Raw genomic sequence first — 20,275 nt, forward strand, 5'->3', positions numbered from 1 at the left:
AAAGCCAAATTCTATAAGGATTTAGGGAGCTGAAAAAATTGCATTGCTTTGTCACAATAAAGCGATGCACAAATATCGACTTAGAATCTGAGAATTGCTTTTATTTACTTAGAATATAGATAAATTCCCATTTCATGCATTTCTATGTGGCAGTCAGGATGAAGCGCCGCTCTATGATGGTCCCCAGTTCCCTCGAGCCCAGAGTATTAATCCCAGTTCACCTTCAGCAGTAGCAGCGGAGTTATAATGTTATAAGCCATATGGAAGTAGTCGCCTGCACTGGGTTTATTCAATGGGAACCAATCCAAGGGAAGGATAATCTGCAGAGAGAACAGAAAACATGACTTCACTAATAAATCACTTGAGCTCTGATTGCATCTGGAGCTCAGCGAGGGGCGGTGCAGTCAGCCCCATACGATACGTGGAATTTCAATAATTTCCTATAATTTGTGAACACCAAGCAGAAAATGCAGAAAGCACAAAGGAAAAGCGATATATTACCAAGAAGTAAAGAAAAGAGCAAAACATGACCTACAACGTTACACTGGATAATGAGAAATATATCAGTAGTATACCGGGAAATAACAAGAGAGGATGGAGAAGTGATCTTCAGACAGTAAGCCAAACAATTACAGATACTGTACAACGCCTGAACGGGACATTCCTAAATACAAGTCCAATCTAGCAGAAAAAGTCCAAAAATACATGATCAGTCGATGTCTGGCCCAGGGACACCTGATCATGGTGAACAGATATCAAAAGGTCCTATACTATGGTGTAGTGAAGGTCAGCACTGGCCACAATGATTCCAATAGTCAACAGTGGAGATCAAAGAGACCCAAATCTTTGGAAATAGAAGGTACAGAGTGGAGATACATGTCCGGCTTCTACCTCCTCATAATCAGCCCTATAGTATTAAAGAAGCACTCCCATTAAGTTTTTATTCATTAAAGGTGTATGTAATGTATATGCTCACCTACCGCCGCTATCTCCGGTGTCCAGCACTGTTCTGCTCCTCTTCTCAGTGAGCTGGAGAGTGTGAAGAGCAGTGACGTCACTGAGAAGAGGAGCAGAACAGCGCTGGGTCCCAGAGAAGGTGACGGTAGGTGAGTACACTCACACTACATTACATACACATTTAATAAAAAAAAACAAAAAAAAAACACTTCTTTAACAATGCAAGAGCATAAAAAATTTTTTTTTTTTAAAAAGACCGGTAGCTCGCTCGCTGCCATACAGCGATGGAAGCACACTGCAGCACTGATCTGAGGCTTGAAGGAATGTTTAAAAGGGATGGGTCACCAAAAAAAATTACATAAATTTAAAAATCAGGCTTCAAAATTTGTATTATTCCATGTATATATTATGCATGTATGTATGTAAATATATAAGTTAAAAACAAATCAGAGCTCTTGCAGTTCTACCACACCTCGCCTCTTCCTTCTCAGTGGCGTTTGTGCAGATTAGAGCATGATCAGATAACATTTCTATACAAACAAATAAGGAATGAGTCGGTCTATTGATGCAAATGTTCATGTGAAGAAATAGAAGTAGGAGTCTAATATTAGACCTTGCGGTCTGTTTAAAAAAGAAAAAAAAAGACTTTTTTCACTTTTTATTTTAGATGGTGAGATGCGAAAAAAAAAAAAAAGACATTATCAAAAATTTTAATATAAATACTTTTTAAACAAAACCCCGATCTAAACAATAGGTCATGTTCTGATGACACTTTCCCTCCATATTGATTCACTTGTTTCTTCTCCTTCAGGGATGTTAGAAAAAAATATGTTGTAAGGAGCATATGGCTGATGGCAGGTGTGCTTTAAATTAATTAGCACCATTGATGTAACATGCACCAGGTCACCCCATCCCGAGAGCCTCATGTTACCGTACAGGATAATGTGACATAGCAGCAAACCTTTCACAGCTCGAGCTTCCTAGTTCTTCCACCATCTACTCCCATACCTTACACCAGTTCATCACTGGTCCCCGATCTACTGCACAAATAGACCCTTAATGTATGCCATTGGGGAAGGAAACTCTAAAAATTATCCTTTAATGGATGAGCATTAAAGAAATATGCAATGAATATATACATAGAAGTTTCAATGTTCTGTTGGACAGAATCAGGGTGAGTGGTGTTTCTCTACAAATGTGACAAGGGAAAGTATTTCCTAGTACCCTCACAGCAGCCTGTTGCCTGGTGGTTTCCCCCATAAAACCATGTCACGGGGCAGGAAGTGTGTTCCTCACAGGCCTTTCTGCAGATAGTGATGGCGTAACCTCGACACTTCTGCATAAATTTGACCTAAAATTGCATCTAATTTTCACACAAGTCCTAAAAGTACAGTAAAGAACCAAATCAAGCAAATTAGTCAAAATATTTGACCACGTAGAAATGTTTATATTGAGGAATATTACCCAATATCAGTATCTGGTGTGACCTCCTTCTGCAGCAATAACTGAATCTAAAGGTTTTCCGTAACTGATAAATCCTGCACATCAGCTTGGAGGAATTTTATCCCATTCCTCCCTACAAAACAGCTTGAACTCTTAACGTTGGTGGATTTTGGCCCATGAACATCTTTATTCAGGTCCTTCCACCAAAATTTCTATAGGATTAAGGTCAGAGATTGTGTGCTTCGGGTTGTTGTCTTGCTGCATGACCAACGTTTTCCTGAAATTCAGCTTATGGACAGATGTACTGACATTTTGCTTTAGATTTTACTGGTACAATTTAGAAATTATTTTGCTATCAGTGATGACAAGCTGTAATGGCCCAGATGCAGGAAAACAGGCCAAACTATGAAACTACCACCACGGTGTTTCTCAGATGGCATGAGGTTTTTATCCAGTACTGCAGTGTTTTTCTTCCGCCAAAGACAATGCTTCATATTTGAACCAAAAAGCTCTATTTTGGTATCAATCATTCACAAAACATTTTTCCAATAGCCTTCTGACTTCTTCAGATTACCTTTAGAAAACTGCAGACTGGTAGAAAAATTATTTTTGAAGATGGGTGACTTTTTCCTTGCAATACTACCATCCTCCATATCATTGTTGTTCAGTGTCCTGCTAATGGTGCACTTCTGAATACAAAAAAAAATAGCTAATGTGAGAGGCCTTTAGTTGCTTAGAGGTTAACCCTGAGTCCCTTTGTGACCTTGCAGCCTATTATATGCTTTGCTCTTGGAGTGACCTTTGTTGATTGATGTCACCAACACCGCCCACTCACTGCCCATGTGACTTCAACGTTACTGTAAATGGATACTCCACTTTTCTTACTTACAGTTAGGTCCATATATATTTGGACAGAGACAACATTTTTCTGATTTTGGTTCTAGACATTACCACTTTGAATTTTAAACAAAACTATTCAGATGCAGTTGAAGTTCAGACTTTCAGCTTTCATTTGAGGGTATCCACATTAAAATTGGATGAAGGGTTTAGGAGTTTCAGCTCCTTAACATGTGCCACCCTGTTTTTAACCCCTTAACGACCAAGCCATTTTATAGGTTAAAGACCATGCCTTAATTTTGAAATCGGACCACTGTCACTTTATGTGGTTATAACTCTGGAACGCTTCAACGGATCCCGCTGATTCTGACATTGTTTTTTCCTGACATATTGTACTTCATGTTAGTGGTAAAATTTCTTCGATATGACTTGCGCTTATTTATGAAAAAAATGGAAATATGGCATAAAATTTTAAAATTTTGCAATTTTCAAACTTTTAATTTTTATGCCCTTAAATCAGAGAGATATGTCACAAAAAATAGTTAATAAATAACATTTCCCACATGTCTACTTTACATCAGCACAATTTTGGAACCAAATTTTTTTTTCTTAGGAAGTTATAAGGGTTAGAAGTTGACCAGCAATTTCTCATTTTTCCAACAAAATTTAGGGACCACCTCACATTTGAAGTGAGTTTGGGGGTCAATATAACAGAAAATACTCAAAAGTGACACCATTCTAAAACCTGCACCCCTCAAGGTGTTCAAAACCACATTCAAGAAGTTTATTAACCCTTTAGGTACTTCACAAGAATTGAAGCAATGTGGAAGGAAAAAAAAAAACAACATTTAACTTTTTTTCCCCAAAATTTTTCTTTGGACACAATTTTTTTTTATTTTGTCAAGGGTTTCAGGAGAAAATGAATCACAATATTTGTTGTGCAATTTATCCTGAGTACACCGATACCCCATGTGTGGAGGAAGACCAATCTTTAGGCGCACGGCAGTGGTCAGAATGGATCATTTGAGATTTTGATTTTGAATGTCAAATTGGCTTGAATCGAGAGAAGACACCATGTCGCGTTTGGCGAGGCCCTGATGTACCTAAACAGTGGAAAACCCCCATAAGTGACCCCATTTTGGAAACTAAACCCCTCAAGGAACTTATCTAAATGTGTGGTGAGCACTTTGAACCCCCAAGGGCTTCACAGAAGGTTTTAACGTAGATCCGTAAAGTTAAAAAATCATATTTCTTCCACAAAAATGATCTTTTCATCCCCAATTTTTATTTTCCCAAGGGTAACAGGACCACAAAAGTTGTTGTGCAATTTGTCCTGAGTACGCTGATACCCCATATGTGGGGTGGAACTACTGTTTGGGCACATGGCAGAGCTCGGAAGGGAATGAGTGCCGTTTTGAAATGCAGACTTTGATGGAATGGTCTGCAGGCGTCATGTTGCATTTGCAGAGCCCCTAATGTACCTAAACTGTGGAAACCCCCCCACAAGTGACCCCATTTTGGAAACTAGACCCCCCCAAGGAGCTTATCTAGATGTGTGGTGAGCACTTTGAACCCCCAAGTGCTTCACAGAAGTTTATAACATAGAGCCGTGAAAATAAAAAAAATCATTTTTTTCCACAAAAATGATTTTTGCCCCCAAATTTTTATTTTCACAAGGGTAACAGGAGAAATTGGACCCCAAAAGTTGTTGTGCAATTTGTCCTGAGTACGCGGATACCCGATATGTGGGGGTAAACCACTGTGATCGCCTTACTGTGATCCTTGGGAGGCAAAATGCACAAGTCCACAAAAGGTGAAGAATTGGTTTTATTTTTACGCCATTCCTCGTGCGGTATTAGTAATTAGGCGACTTTATTCCTCGCGTCGGTGCGATTACAGCGATTTATATACTTTTTTCGGGTTTAGCTTCTGTCACACACTAAAAGATGCTTTTTTTTAAAGAATTTTTTGTAAGAAATTTTTGTATCTCCGTATTTTGAGAGCTATAATTTTTTCATATTCCGGCCGACAGAGTCATGTGAGATCTTGTTTTTTGCGGGAAGAGCTGACGTTTTTATTGGTACTATTTTCGGGCACGTAATGTTTTTTGATCGCTTTCTATTCTGATTTTTGTGGAGACAGAATGAACAAAAACAAGCAATTAAGGAATTGTTTTTTGTTTCTTTTTTTTCCTCCGTTCCACGTGTGGTAAAATTAGTATGGCAGCTTTATTCTTCGGGTCACTACGATTACAGCGATACCTCATTTATATTTTTTTTATGCTTTGGTGCTTTTTTTTTTTTTTTTTTACACAAAAACTTTTATAGAAAAAAATTATTTTTGCATCGCTTTATTCTGCGAGCTATAACATTTTTATTTTTCGTCTGATAACGCTGTATGGTGGCTCGTTTTTCCTGGACAAGATGACGTTTTCAGCGGTACCATGTTTATTTATATTCGTCTTTTTGATCGCGTGTTATTGCACTTTTTCCAAGCGGTATGCTGATACCACTTGGAAAAAGTATAATTTGCTACTTTTTAGTGTTTTTTTTATGGTGTTCACTGAAGGGGTTAACTAGGTCCCTGCCCCTCTTGCTGTGCCTCTCAGCTGTCGGCACTGAACTGAAGCTGTTTACAAGCAGTGACAGTTCAAAGGCAGGAGGAGCAGCGTCCGTCCTGGTGCGGGAAGTCACATCCTGCCATGACGGACTGTGCACATCTATAGACATTAAGGGGTTAAAGGGACCAAAAGTAATTGGACAATTGACTCCAAGGCTATTTCATGGACAAGTGTGGGCAATCCCTTCGTTATGTCATTCTCAATTAAGCAGATAAAAGGCCTGGAGTTGATTTGAGGTGTGGTGCTTGCATTTGGAAGGTTTTGCTGTGAAGGAAACATGCGGTCAAAGGAGCTCTCCATGCAGGTGAAACTGCCATCCTTAAGCTGCAAAAACAGAAAAAACCCACTTGTACTTGCCCACTCAACTATTGCAACAGATTAACAATGAGATAAGCTAGGTCATACATCCACACCTTACTCCTCGCTGCTACCTTTCGACATTTTGTAAGACAAGACGTGAATCCTGGGTAACAGCTAGTACACATGCACACCCAGCTTTACACTACTGAGTAGGTACACTTGTGGCACTCTAGCATATAGCTTGGCTATACATTCCCACTTTGAAGTTGTGGGTACATTTAGGCTAGAGCAACAAGGAACAAACTTACAAAAGTTTAGATTTAATATACAAAAGGTACAGTGATTACAAAAATGGCAAAGATGATGCTTCAAATGGAAAACCATTGTCCCTTTTGCTCTCACAGACTCCTTCACACGTCTGTGTTTCCAATACGTGTGTTATCCATTTTTTTCACACATACCCATTATAACGTATAGTGTGGTTTACATGTCATCTGTGAGGCTTGGAGAAAAAAAACAAAAAAAAAAAAACAGACAAGTGTCAATGCAAGTCAATGGATCGGTTAAAAATGTGCTGCACGTGTTTATTCTTTTCTTTATCCATATTGGAAAAAGACTGATGACACACTGGTGGTAAAAATGTACACACGGATGACAAACTGATGGTAAAAAATGGACACATGGATCATTACTGATGGTAAAAACTAGAGATGGGCGGACCCCTGCATGTTCGGGTCCGGTGGGTTTGGCCAAACAATTTAAAAAAAACGATTGGGTTTGGGTACCAGAACAGTACCTGAACCCCATTCACTTGAATGGGGGGGGAGCCAGAACATCCAGTGTTTTCCACGCTGGCATGTGCATGCGAACACTGCTTCTGAACAGTGGTAAAATAACTATCGCCAGTCAGACAGCCGCAGTTCCCATGGTTTAATAATGGAGAGGTGTCTATAAGACTCTAAGACATCTATCCATTACTAATCCTATAGTTATATGGTAAATAAAGACTCAGCCAGAATAAAGTCTTTTATTTGACATAAAACAAAACACACTTTTACTTAAAACACAGTTATACTCAGCTAATGCCCATTCAATTGAAGCCCTTGTCTCCTGTAATAAAACAAAAATAAAAAAACAGCCATATTTCAAACTTGTCCACACTGTAATCCATGTCTGGGAATGAACAGTTTTCAACCTGGACGATGCCAAGATGCGACCATCCAGGCTGGAAACCAATGATGAATGAGCTGCAGTGAGTTACCGCAGATCACTGAGGCTGCGTTCCCAGCTGGGCCAATGAACTGAGGTGACCCCGGTGAGATCACCGCTCACACCATGAGAAAAAGTCTAACAATGCAGCGGTGAGTTCACCGGGAGAAATTTCTAACTGTGAACTGTGGTGAACTCACCGCTGCACCATGAGACTTTTTCCTCATTGTGCTAGCGGCGATCACCGTAGTTTAGGGGCCCACTCGCTGCAGTTCATTCTTCCTTGCTTCTCAGCATCAAAGGTTGCATGCAGCCACCAATAATGCTGAAGAGCACGTCGCACAGATGGATATCGGAGTGGTACAGCCATCCTTCCATCCATCCCTTATCCATTCCATCCATCCCTCCCTGCCTCATCCAGCCATCTATCCCTCCGTCCATCCATCCCACCAGCCATCACTCCAACCCACGCAGCCTCAATGACTGGCGGTAACCTAGATGGCGTCACAGCTAGTCACTGATGCTGCACTCGCAGCAGCTCATTCACCAATGGTTCTAAGCCTGGACGGTCGCATCTTGGCACCGTATAGGTTGAAAACTGTTTATCCCCAGACATGGATTACGGCATGGGACAGGGCATCAGACAGGTGATGGATATGGTTGTTTTCTTATTTTTGATCTATTACAGGAGACAGGGGCTTCAGCGGAATGGTAACAGGAGAGTATAACTGTGTTTGTCATTTTTAAACAAAAAGTGTGGGTTTATTTTGGTTGCAGTCCCCAGCTGTCAGTTTTGTCTGGCTGGTTATTAAAAATACAGGTGAACCCACCTTTTTTTTTTTTTTTAATTTAATTATTTAGAAAGCAGGTGCCGACTGACGAATACTCCCATCAGACGCCGCCTGTTCTCGTTATTATCTGCAGCAGGAGTAGGTTGATGGAAGCAGTAGTCCCATCAGCAGATGCAAGTGACTGGAGGTAAAACTTTTACTTCCAATCACAGCTGTGGGCTCACGCTGTTAATGACCGCATGGCAACCGCTGCTCTGACCGGCGGTAACCAGTAGGTGTTCAGTACAAATGCCGAACTTAACTGTTTGGGTTCGTCCATCTCTAGTAAAAACGGACACAGAGATGACACACTGATGGTAAAAAATGGACACACGGATGACACACTGATGATATTGGTACAGATGTTTCCCGTTTTTTTTATACAGTTGTGTGAAGGAGGCCTAAAGCAGAGAAGGAGGTCGGAAGGCTCAGTGTTTCTTCAATATGAAGCAGTGCAAGGACTAAACAGTTCTCCTGATAACAGCCAAGACAGCGAAATTTTCGGATATGGTCTCCGTCAGGATTCTGTTTCTAGCTTGCATGAATTCCGTACATTCGAACTTGTCTGCATTGATGGAGCATGACCAACATTAATCATCATAACGCCGCGGCAGTGACAAACAGCGAATGACTGTGCTGGGAACATCTAGGGGCGCTCGCCTACTGTAGCTCTTTCAGTTATATCATGGCCGTATGATATTCCCACTGTATTTTCAGCACCACAGATCTGTCTCTACACTCAGCATAGGAGACTTAAGGGGCCTTTACACATAGCGATATCGCTATGTGTGATACTTACCTCCGACCGGCTCCCCCCGCTGTCTGTTGCTGATCGCGTGAGATCGTGCAGCTCCATTTCTCGTCGGGCGCTTCCAGCTGGCGCCGATGAGCGACACGTGGACGCGGGTGGGAGGACATCAGGATCGCCACGTGACGTCTGAAAGGTAAGTAACGACTGCTGCTGCGTCGCTACATCGCTGTGAGATCTGCCTGTTTGGCAGCTCACTAGCGATCATTTAGCGATGCACCAGCGATCCTGACCGGGTCGTATCGTTGTCGGGATCGCTGGTGCATCGCTAAATGTAAAGGGGCCTTTAGCCATAGGAAATGCACTCACCATAACAATGGGACGTCCAAAGTCCAGAAGCCAATTCTGCAAGGTGAAATAGAACCACAGGTCCAGGTGAAAGCGGTTATTTCTTGAATCCTCATTGGAGTGAACCGCACCAAACCTGAGAAACCATCGAAAATACGGTTTATTACATGAATATGGGATATAGCTACTCAATAAGTAAACACTACTCCGCACACCTCCAGTACAAAATGACTGCTCCAACCAACCAGTGGCGATCTGTGCCCCCCCCTGGCATGGCACAGCGGTTCAGCGCACCTTCCCACTTGTTTCCCCATCTACTCCTGCCATCCTGAAACTTGATTGACAGCCTTGTTTTGACAAATCCCAGAGAAGACTGGATTGATGGAAAACAAGTAGGCTAGGTGGTGCACTTAACTGTTCAGTTACACCAAGCGCATGTGCTTGGTTTGAACAGTCATTTTCTACAGACAGATCTCTTTTAAAGCGACTGTCAGCACAGAAAAAACAAATGTCAGGGATGCAGAATGCAGTCATTCAGAATAACCTGCATCATGACCCAAACATTTTGTATGATGTAAAAAGAGGGAAAAGGGTCTTTTATTAGCAGTTTAGTTAAAACTAACACACTGTTATATGTCTAGGACAAAGCTTTAAAAGGGTTGTTCACTACTTGACTTCCCCTTTATTGCTTAAAGAGGTAGTCTCAAAGTTGGTACAGTTACTTAGCATGAAAATAAGCAAGTTTGCAATTGACTTGCTTTATCTTTCTGCTGTCATGCTCTTATTACAGCTTTTACATACATAGCAGATGGACCACCAGAGCATGTATTTATGTTAACTACATACTAAGAAAAAAGGTGCAGTCGGCTGCACGGTTATAATCGTACGATGTTCCTAATTTGCTCTACCTAAAGGCATTCTGTCAGTACAAAATGACTGTTCAAACCAAGCACAGATGCTTGGTTCCTCGTGGCATAGCAATCATTTAAATACACCTTCCCATCTGCTTGGTTTCCATCTACTGTATATCCTCCATTCTCTGGCTCTTTGGAGCCAGAGCTGTCAATTAAAGAGGGGGAGATGGAGATTGAGGGAACCCAAGCACGTTGGAAAGGTGACTATGCTTTGTCCCCACCATGAAGCACTAAACGCCTGTGCTTGGTTTGAACAGTCATTCACTTCTATGTAAACACTGCCAATAAGAAAAAACAATACTACAGCATAAGCCAATTTCATAAAATGTATGACAACCCTTAAAGGAGATTTCACATTTTTACATTTCTTCTGGCTATAAGCTTGCAAACTCTAAAAAAAAAAATCAGTGCCCCTTCCCTTGCTCCGGTGCTGCCTTTCTGCTGCTGCTCCTATGATTATTTACAAGCTGCAGTGATGACATCACAACCACAGCACCTGTGACTGCTGTGAAAGAATGGACTCAACGGCTCGTGCCGTCTACATAAACAGAACAGCCCAGCGATTGGCTGCGGTTCTCATGTGCGCTGCTGCCAGGAAAAGTCAAGGGGAGCAGCAGTAAATGTGTCGCAGGAGTCACTGATTGTATTAGGTGTAACTATCACAAGCCTATGGGCAGAAGGAAACAGAAATCACCTAGAACACCGCGGCCTCATCACACAAGACATCCGCTGGCCATACTGAGCAACACATCTGCCACAAGTCACTGCAGGGACTCCCTGGCCGGACAGCACCGCACTGGCAGCGTCACACTACACTCAGTCATAGCTACAATCGAGTGAACGCACACAAGGCTCGCAGACGGCACTACCTAGCACCCAGGTGGCACACGCAGGGCACCACCTTCTATTACACCCATTCTGATGGCTTTCATCTGGTAGGAGCTGGTGTGATTGAACACAGCTTTGCAGGGGGCATTGGGCAGATCAGCCTGGCACTGATGGGTGGACTTCTTCATCACCAATACATATGAGGTAGCAGAGCGGGAGTGACAAAAATGGAGATGGCAGAGATGGGGATGACGGGGACGGCAGAGTCCGGGATGGCAGAGATGGAGGGGGGAATGGCAGAGCCCGGGACGGCAGACCCCAAGATGGCAGAGATGGGGGGGGAGACGGCAGAGATGGGGGGGGGAATGGCAGAGCCCGGGACGGCAGACCCCAAGATGGCAGAGATGGGGGGGGGGGACGGCAGACCCCAAGATGGCAGAGATGGGGGGGGGGGGGGGAACGGCAGAGCCCGGGACGGCAGACCCCAAGATGGCAGAGATGGGGGGGGGGGGGGAGACGGCAGAGATGGGCACTAAGCATGTGCAAAAGTTGTGCAAATCTTCTGTTCCATAGAAAATAAATTCCTAAAATGTAGAAAACTTCTCCCTAGAGGCAGCAGGATGGCGGCCTGTGCCATAGGTGTCACCTGCCATACGGTAATAGTGGCTGTATAGGCCGAGCATTCTGCATGCCCACCAGCGCTGTACACCGAGGGCACGGCCAGGAGTGTGCGGGAGGACCGTGCGCAGCCTCCAGCCCTCACCACCACTGGCACAGGGCAGTCACTACAGCGGTACCTGGCCGGGGATCCCGGAGGCGGCTGCTGTCGCCGGCGCACTGCGCTCTGCATCCCGGTGCTGCGCGGGTCTCCGTGTGATCAGGGTAGAAGCTAAATCCAAGTCGGCTAAAGGACCTCTGTGACGTCATGTCCATGTGACCAGAAGGGGCGGCGCCTCTTCCCCCATAGAGCAGAGCACTGAGCAGGCACAAGGAAGCTGTGGATGTCATGGCGGGATTTGTAGTATTTTGTGGTCACAGATCAGGTAAGTGGATGTTCATGCACGAGCTGGGAGTCTGCCTGGGGAGAAGGGGGTGATGTTGCATGGGGCTGCATGTGCATGCTGGAGGGGGGGTCTGCCTGGGGAGAAGGGGGTGATGTTGCATGGGGCTGCATGTGCATGCTGGAGGGGGGGTCTGCCTGGGGAGAAGGGGGTGATGTTGCTTGCATGGGGCTGCATGTGCATGCTGGAGGGGGGGGTCTGCCTGGGGAGAAGTGGGTGATGTTGCATGGGGCTGCATGTGCATGCTGGAGGGGGGGTCTGCCTGGGGAGAAGGGGGTGATGTTGCTTGCATGGGGCTGCATGTGCATGTTGGAGGGGGGGTCTGCCTGGGGAGAAGGGGGTGATGTTGCTTGCATGGGGCTGCATGTGCATGCTGGAGGGGGGTCTTCCTGTGGAGAAGGGGGTGATGTTGCTTGCATGGGGCTGCATGTGCATGCTGGAGGGGGAGTCTGCCTGGGGTGATGGGGCTGCATGTGCATGCTGGAGGGGGGGATCTGCCTGGGGAGAAGGGGGTGATGTTGCTTGCATGGGGCTGCATGTGCATGCTGGAGGGGGGGTCTGCCTGGGGAGAAGGGGGTGATGTTGCTTGCATGGGGCTGCATGTGCATGTTGGAGGGGGGTCTTCCTGTGGAGAAGGGGGTGATGTTGCTTGTATGGGGCTGCATGTGCATGCTGGAGGGGGAGTCTGCCTGGGGTGATGGGGCTGCATGTGCATGCTGGAGGGGGGGATCTGCCTGGGGAGAAGGGGGTGATGTTGCTTGCATGGGGCTGCATGTGCATGCTGGAGGGGGGGGTCTGCCTGGGGAGAAGTGGGTGATGTTGCATGGGGCTGCATGTGCATGCTGGAGGGGGGTCTGCCTGGGGAGAAGGGGGTGATGTTGCTTGCATGGGCCTGCATGTGCATGCTGGAGGGGGGTCTTCCTGTGGAGAAGGGGGTGATGTTGCTTGCATGGGGCTGCATGTGCATGCTGGAGGGGGAGTCTGCCTGGGGTGATGGGGCTGCATGTGCATGCTGGAGGGGGGGATCTGCCTGGGGAGAAGGGGGTGATGTTGCTTGCATGGGGCTGCATGTGCATGCTGGAGGGGGGGTCTGCCTGGGGAGAAGTGGGTGATGTTGCATGGGGCTGCATGTGCATGCTGGAGGGGGGGTCTGCCTGGGGAGAAGGGGGTGATGTTGCTTGCATGGGGCTGCATGTGCATGTTGGAGGGGGGGTCTGCCTGGGGAGAAGGGGGTGATGTTGCTTGCATGGGGCTGCATGTGCATGCTGGAGGGGGGTCTTCCTGTGGAGAAGGGGGTGATGTTGCTTGCATGGGGCTGCATGTGCATGCTGGAGGGGGAGTCTGCCTGGGGTGATGGGGCTGCATGTGCATGCTGGAGGGGGGGATCTGCCTGGGGAGAAGGGGGTGATGTTGTTTGCATGGGGCTGCATGTGCATGCTGGAGGAAGAGTCTGCCTGGGGAAAAGGGGGTGATAGGGCTGCATGTGCATGCTGGAGAGGGTGGTCTGCCTGGGGAGAAGGGGGTGATGTTGCTTGCATGGGGCTGCATGTGCATGCTAGAGGGGGGGTCTGCCTGTGGGGAAGGGGGTGATGTTGCTTGCATGGGGCTGCATGTTCATGCTGGAGGGGAGTCTGCCTGTGGAGAAGAGGGTGATGTTGCTTGCATGGGACTGCGTGCTCGGGGTCTGCCTAGGGAAGGAAGCGCGCTGCCGCTCTCCCTGCCGGGTGCGCTGCCGCTGTAACCAAGGTTTGCCCACGGCGCCGCACCTTTAAGGCTAGGGACCCACTGTTTTGGTCACAGTGACGTGGTAGTGGGCTTCATATAGTCTGATCAGAATGTAAAGTAATAACCTAATGTTCAGTTTGTACATTTTTGCTGATGAGCATTAGATCAAGGTATGAATATTGGGAGGTGCGGCCATGTCTTTTTGTACAACTAAAGCAGGAATTTTCTTTAAAAAATATCTTTTGTTTTATTCTAGGTGTTGTGGATTTCCTCCATCTTTTTTCACCGTTCCCTCCACAGTAGTGACCTCTTTGGATACCAATTCATCATTTGTCATCTCTCCACCAAGTCAAGTGCTGGTACCTCCACCATCGGTGTTCTGCCAAAATAGGTGTGACCCAGCGCACCTCTGATGTCCAATAGATGAGTCTAAGATCTCTGAAATTCCCCTCCCCTCTTCCCACGGCTTGCTAGGGTTGGTCCTGTGGGGGTCTACCACCTTTTCATTTCCTTTGTCCAACATTTATTTCTCACCTTTACCGTATTTGCTTTACATACTCTTTGTACTGTTATGCTTCTTTGTCTTTTTTGGGGGCTTTGTTTTATGGTTTTTTTTGTTTTTTTTTGGGGGGGGGGGGTCATCCTAGGATGTGCTATCTATGGCACAGGGCCCACCTAGGTCTCCTTCCCTTTACCCACGCTCGTGTCCTATAGTGTTCAATGAGAGAGGAATTTTGTGCTAAGTACTGCAATACAATTTTTGCAGCTAAGGCACAGGGGACTTTGGTACAAAATGTTTTTTTTTTTTGTCATTAATCTCTAATGTGCCTTAATTAATTGTTTTGATTTCTAAAACTCATCATTCATATGTATGCATATATTTATATATTTTAGTTCTAAATATTTGACTTGTAATAAAATAGTTTGACAGATATGAGTTGAATTTTCATTTCTAGAATGATAAAGCTCGGTGTGACATTAGTGGAGTTCCGTATTTTTCGCTTTGTAAGGCGCACTTTTTTCCCCCAAAGTTGGGAAAATGGGGGTGCGTCTTACAAAGCGTTGTAAGGTAGCGCTGGCATACAAGGTTGGGGACACTCGCTTGGCAGCAAATAACTCACATCTGGCACAGGTTTCTCCATAAAACAATAACCATCCATGCGGTTTATTAGGCATCGTAAACCAGGAACAGCAACATAAAGTTCATATCAACAGCATAGCGTCCATGACAGAGCTTCGCTCTGTAATCCCTGTGGTCACACAGGTTGTGCCATGTCCAGCACAAAGGCTCTCTTAGCCTCACAGTTATATCCCCTCTCTGGGTTTACCTCATGGCTGCTTCAGCTCACTGCAGAGGTTCATTTCCCTCCAGGGAACTATCAGAAACTTGCAGCCATTAACCACAGCCACTCCACGTGCTGTTAGGCAGGAAGCCCCATCTCCCAGCGGGACCTTCGACAACGGACCAACCAGGTCCAGGCATTCACTCCATGTGACCTACCCTGGCCACCTTATATGGTCCGTAGCCACGCTCACCGGGTCACATGGCTATGACCTCATCACAGGTCCTTCAACCACTCATACACTTTACAATGGCATTCTTAAACACACCCCCTGGGTGGGTTTGTAGGTAACTGGTCGAAAGATCAGCTCTGCTGGTCAGCACATAAGCAAGCCTCCATCCCAAGGCCACCCACCTTGAGATACATAACGATCCTTTAGCACCCTGCTCCTGTTACCACTCTGGACAAGGCTATCCGTTCGTCCTGGAACACCCACACAGCGTCCCCTAGCGGACACAGTAGTCACTACACCACATACCTCCCCCCTCTGTTCAAACTTGTGGGGTTGAACACACATTACACCATGATCTCAAGACCGGGCATTCACTACACCTTGCCCCACAGCTCGAGAGAACAGTCTCCATCTGTCATACGGCCTCATCCCTACGTTAGGCGTCCCCCACCCCCAGCGGTCAGAATATCGGCCCTGATCTTTGGCCCTCCAGTCACAGTCTGCATCATCAGACACTGTTTAGTCACCACACTCCTTTCTCTCACTGACCGGCTCTCACGGTGCGGTCATAAGTCTTAATCGAGCCTACTGTCTGGCCTGAGTCTGACCCATTCAGCGTCTCACAGGAACTAAGGCCTCACAGCCTCGTACGGCCCGTCGAACTGCCACTTGCTGACATTCTTCGGCCACCTACCATGTCACTACTTGGAGGAACCTTTCGGGTCCTTACATCTTGGGTTGAAGGTGGCCGCCACTTGGTGTTCTGTACCTCTTTATTGATCCGCCGACGGTCCAGCCTCAACTGCTCAATCTCTTGCAGGTACCCCACTCGATACTCCAAGAGCATACGAAAGTTTCTCAGGCTTCCCATGGAGCCAACCACCATGATTGGAATCCTACCCTCTTCACTGGATACCAGGGTGGATAAAAATCAATGTTTTTTTAAAAAAAATAAAAAAAAATCGGATTTTTTTGATTTCAATCGGATTTTTTTCAATAAACTGCTTTTTGAGGAAAATATTTTACCATCCAAAGGTTCTTCCATCATGAGATAAAGCGGAGTTGTTTAACTCAGTAGAATAAAGGCTGTATATGTAGGATTAGTGGGCAGTTTCTCGCCTATATTATCACAGACGCTCGCTTTACTTACGCAGTTCTCAAAACTGAATTTGACTCCGCAGAGTCCCAGCCTCTTCTTCACGGCAAAAATGTTACAACATGAACAGAGTTGAGAAAAAGACCTTAATCCTATTGTTCTACAAACCTATGAATACAGAATCAACCCCTTCAGTGCCAAGTCCAAGAAGTTAGACAATATGTTTCTGTTTGTTTGGAGTGGAATAGATCTGCACAACACAAGAAGAATGTGAATCTAAGTGTGAGGAGGAAGGGCAAGCAGACAAGAAAATGAAAGTGAAACTTTGAGCACAATACTGCAGCATAGCCACAGACAGACAAGTCTGGATCTGTTTTTGTGTACGATCTGAGGTTTATTACATTCTTTCCTTATAATGGCAGCAGGCCGTAAAAGAGACCCAGTTTGGGAATATTTTAATGAAGCTCCTTCGCCTATCGGTAAGGCAGGCATGCGTGCAAAATGCAAACGATGCAACAAAGAGATGCAAGGCCTGGTGGTGCGAATGAGGCAACATCATGAGAAGTGCGGTGATGAAGATGACCAAAGAAACACTTCTGAACAGGCAGGATCTTCAGGTTGGTAAACATTTTTATTGAATCCTATTTCTAAAGACTGAACTGTCATGTGTGAGAAAAATTATATTTCTTATTATTACTGCATGTTACTGTCATTTGGTACAGTTATGAAGAAAAACAAATATTCCTTTTGGGGCAGGGGCAGTGATGTGTTGTGTACAATAAGCAGAAATTGTATAAACAATAAAATAACAGCATTGACTTTTTTTGTTTAGGGGAATTCATGGATTCTGGAAACTATCCACCTCCAAGATCACCATCATCCTGTTCTACAGTTTCAGAGTTATCCATCCAGGATAGTGCTTCATTAGCAGCAGCAGCAGCAGCATCATCATCAGACACCCACAGCCACATATCACCATCACCCAAAAGGAAGAAAAAACCTTTACCTCCTGGAACCACCATAGATAGGTTTGTGATAAGAACTAGCAGATTAGAAAAAGAGTTGATTGATGAAAAAATTGCCCAGTTTATTTATGCAACAAACTCTTCTTTCCGTCTGACTGAGAACCCACATTTCATTAATATGGTTCAGTCACTGAGACCAGGATACAGTCCACCCAGCAGAGCTGATGTTGCAGGGAAACTGCTGGATCAAGTGTATGACAGAGAAATGGAGCAATGTGCAACAGCTCTGGAGGGTAAAATTGTTAACCTAAGTATTGATGGGTGGAGTAATGTCCACAATGATCCTATTGTATGTGCTTGTATAACAACAGAAGAAGGTAAAGTCTTCCTTGCACAAACAACTGATACGTCAGGAAATGCACACACAGCAGAATACTTACAAGAAGTGGCAGTAAAAGCTATAACGACATGTGAACAAAAATTCAAATGTCTAGTACGCAGTTTGGTCACTGACAATGCTGCAAACGTATCCAAGATGAGAAGAGATTTAGAAGAGCAGGGAGGGAATACAAAGCTGCTAATAACATATGGTTGCAGTGCTCATTTGCTGCACCTCTTAGCCAAAGACTTAAGTGTTCCAGAAATAAAGGCTAATGTTGAAATTGCTAAATACTTCCGTAATAATCATTTTGCTGCAGCAGCTCTGAAAAGGATGGGTGGAACCAAGCTAACGCTCCCACAAGATGTTAGATGGAACTCTGTGGTGGACTGTTTTGAGCAGTATATAAAAATCTGGCCTATTCTGATGACACTTTGTGAAGAAAATCGAGATAAAATAGATGGCACTGTCACGGCCAAAATCCTCAACATTGGGCTTAAGAGAAATGTTGAACATATGCTGAGCTTCCTGAAACCCATCTCTCAAGCTTTAAACAAAATACAGAAAAATAGCTGTTTTATTGCGGATGCTGTTGAAATTTGGAAGGAACTGAGTGAACACTTAAAAACAGAACTACACATGGACAGAATTAAATTACAAGCAGTAAACAAACGAATGGGACAAGCACTGACACCAGCTCATTTTTTGGCAAATATTGTCAATATCCAATATCAGGGTCAAAACCTAAGTGCTGAGGAAGAGGAGTTAGCTATGACATGGGTATCCAGCAATCATCCATCTTTAATGCCAACTATAATAAACTTCAGAGCTAATGGGGAACCATTCAAGAAATATATGTTTGCTGAAGATATTTTAAGGAAGGTCACACCAGTAAACTGGTGGAAGTCACTTAAGCGCTTGGATTTAGAGACTGTTCAAGTAATGATTTCACTTTTAACAGCAGTAGCTTCTTCTGCAGGCGTTGAAAGAATATTCTCTTCCTTTGGACTCATTCATTCTAAATTGAGAAATCGGTTGGGATCCAATAAAGCAGGAAAGCTTGTTTTTCTTTTCCAGATTATGAATAGGAACAAAGAAGAAGATGAAGATGATGACAAGTGAGCTACAGAGGACAGCAGGGACAGTAGTATTTAAGTTTTTCATGTGTCGGCTGGGCTGACAGTCTAAGTTTCTTAAAATATATATATATTTTGTTTAGCCAAATTAGTTAACAAACATGGATGTTTGTTTAAGCAAATAACATGCTGTAATGTTGTTATTGTTTCAGTTGAATAAATCTATTTAAATTGTTATTAAGGTCAGGATTATTTTTCTTCTTCCTAAGTACAACAGAACAGTGGTGTCCAAATATGAATGATTAACCCATTAAACTGGGGAGAAAAAAGTAATATAAAAAGTGATTCTAAAAATCTTCATCTACTTGCATGTTAAAGTAGCAAGAACTAGTTTAGGTAGAAACTTTGATTTAAATCACTGATTTAAATCAAGCCTTACTGACTAGTGATTTAAATCGTGATTTAAATCGTGATTTAAATCAGTTAGATTTAAATCAAATCCACCCTGCTGGATACCTGGTCTTCATCATCAGGAGGGATCCTTACCCTCACCACACCGGAGATATTCACAAGGTCTTGCATTACCTTCACAAATCTTCCAATGATTCTCCCAATCAGACCTTTGGGTACGGAACTACATCTTTCCGCGAACCCAGCCGATCCATAGCCTCCCTTGCTAACTCTAGGCATCGAGCAGCTTTCATATTACTCAGCCTGACCAACTGTTTGGCGTGAAGACATTGCAGATGCATGTTTTTCAGGACAGCTACCCGTTTTGCTGTGTCTTCCCTGGCTGATACTATCACCAACTGCCGAGTCTCAGGTGTCCAGTGCACATTACACGCCTTGACCGCCTCTTTAAAAGCCTCATGCACACCTTCCTCAGCACAGGCTTCTTGCATGTCCTCGGGCACGTCAATCACAGACTTGAAGGTCGTGGCCTTGCTCTCTTCCTGGCCAGGAGGCTCTGGCTTTACCACGGACACTTCCCTCACTACAGTTGTCTCGACCGGGTGATTGTCTTCTTCAGTTCATAGCTCACCAACTTCATGAGATTTTTATCTCTTCCCTAAGGGTCTTGTTCACGTTCTGCCACGTTGACAGGTGACCTCTGAGCTCCAAGACTTCTTTCTCGAGCCCCTCCATCCTGTGCTCAGCCATTTGTCTCAGGACCCTTTCTCGTTCGAGATGTTCTTCCACTGTCTCTTTTATCAACTGTATCTCATGGTCTTGTTCTTTTTTGGCCATCACGTGTCGCACCACCACTTCTATAATTATATCTTCAACGGGTACCACTGGGCCAGCCCTATTAGTCGAGTGAACCCTCCAGTCATCGTCTGACCATGTGTCTACTCGTCATCTCATCTACCAGCTCACTATCAGTCATGTCATGAGACGTCAGGTCCGTAAGTTGGGTCGACGCA

At 44.7% G+C, this 20,275-nt stretch overlaps 1 protein-coding gene and 1 long non-coding RNA gene across 2 annotated transcripts in view; one reads left to right on the forward strand and one right to left on the reverse strand.

Moving 5' to 3' along the window:
- The window catches only part of CLN6 (CLN6 transmembrane ER protein), a 31,053-nt gene extending 19,086 nt beyond the window's left edge, over positions 1 to 11,967 (reverse strand). The window contains exons 1-3 of the mRNA XM_073568945.1: positions 11,832 to 11,967; positions 9,314 to 9,428; positions 222 to 320 (exon numbers count right to left, since the gene is read on the reverse strand). Of these exons, the coding sequence (XP_073425046.1) occupies positions 222 to 320; positions 9,314 to 9,428; positions 11,832 to 11,884 (267 nt within the window). The 5' untranslated portion in view covers positions 11,885 to 11,967. The remainder of the gene's footprint in view (positions 1 to 221; positions 321 to 9,313; positions 9,429 to 11,831) is intronic.
- LOC141084305 (uncharacterized) lies at positions 11,953 to 14,752 on the forward strand. Its single transcript, XR_012230974.1, has 2 exons — positions 11,953 to 12,077; positions 14,077 to 14,752. It is a non-coding gene; the product is annotated as an uncharacterized lncRNA (long non-coding RNA).
- Positions 14,753 to 20,275: the final 5,523 nt, after the last annotated feature.

The sequence above is a fragment of the Dendrobates tinctorius genome, unplaced genomic scaffold, assembly GCF_039654945.1.
Source record: "Dendrobates tinctorius isolate UK_male_01 unplaced genomic scaffold, ASM3965494v1 ptg000022l, whole genome shotgun sequence".
NCBI classification, from domain to species: Eukaryota; Metazoa; Chordata; class Amphibia; order Anura; family Dendrobatidae; genus Dendrobates; species Dendrobates tinctorius.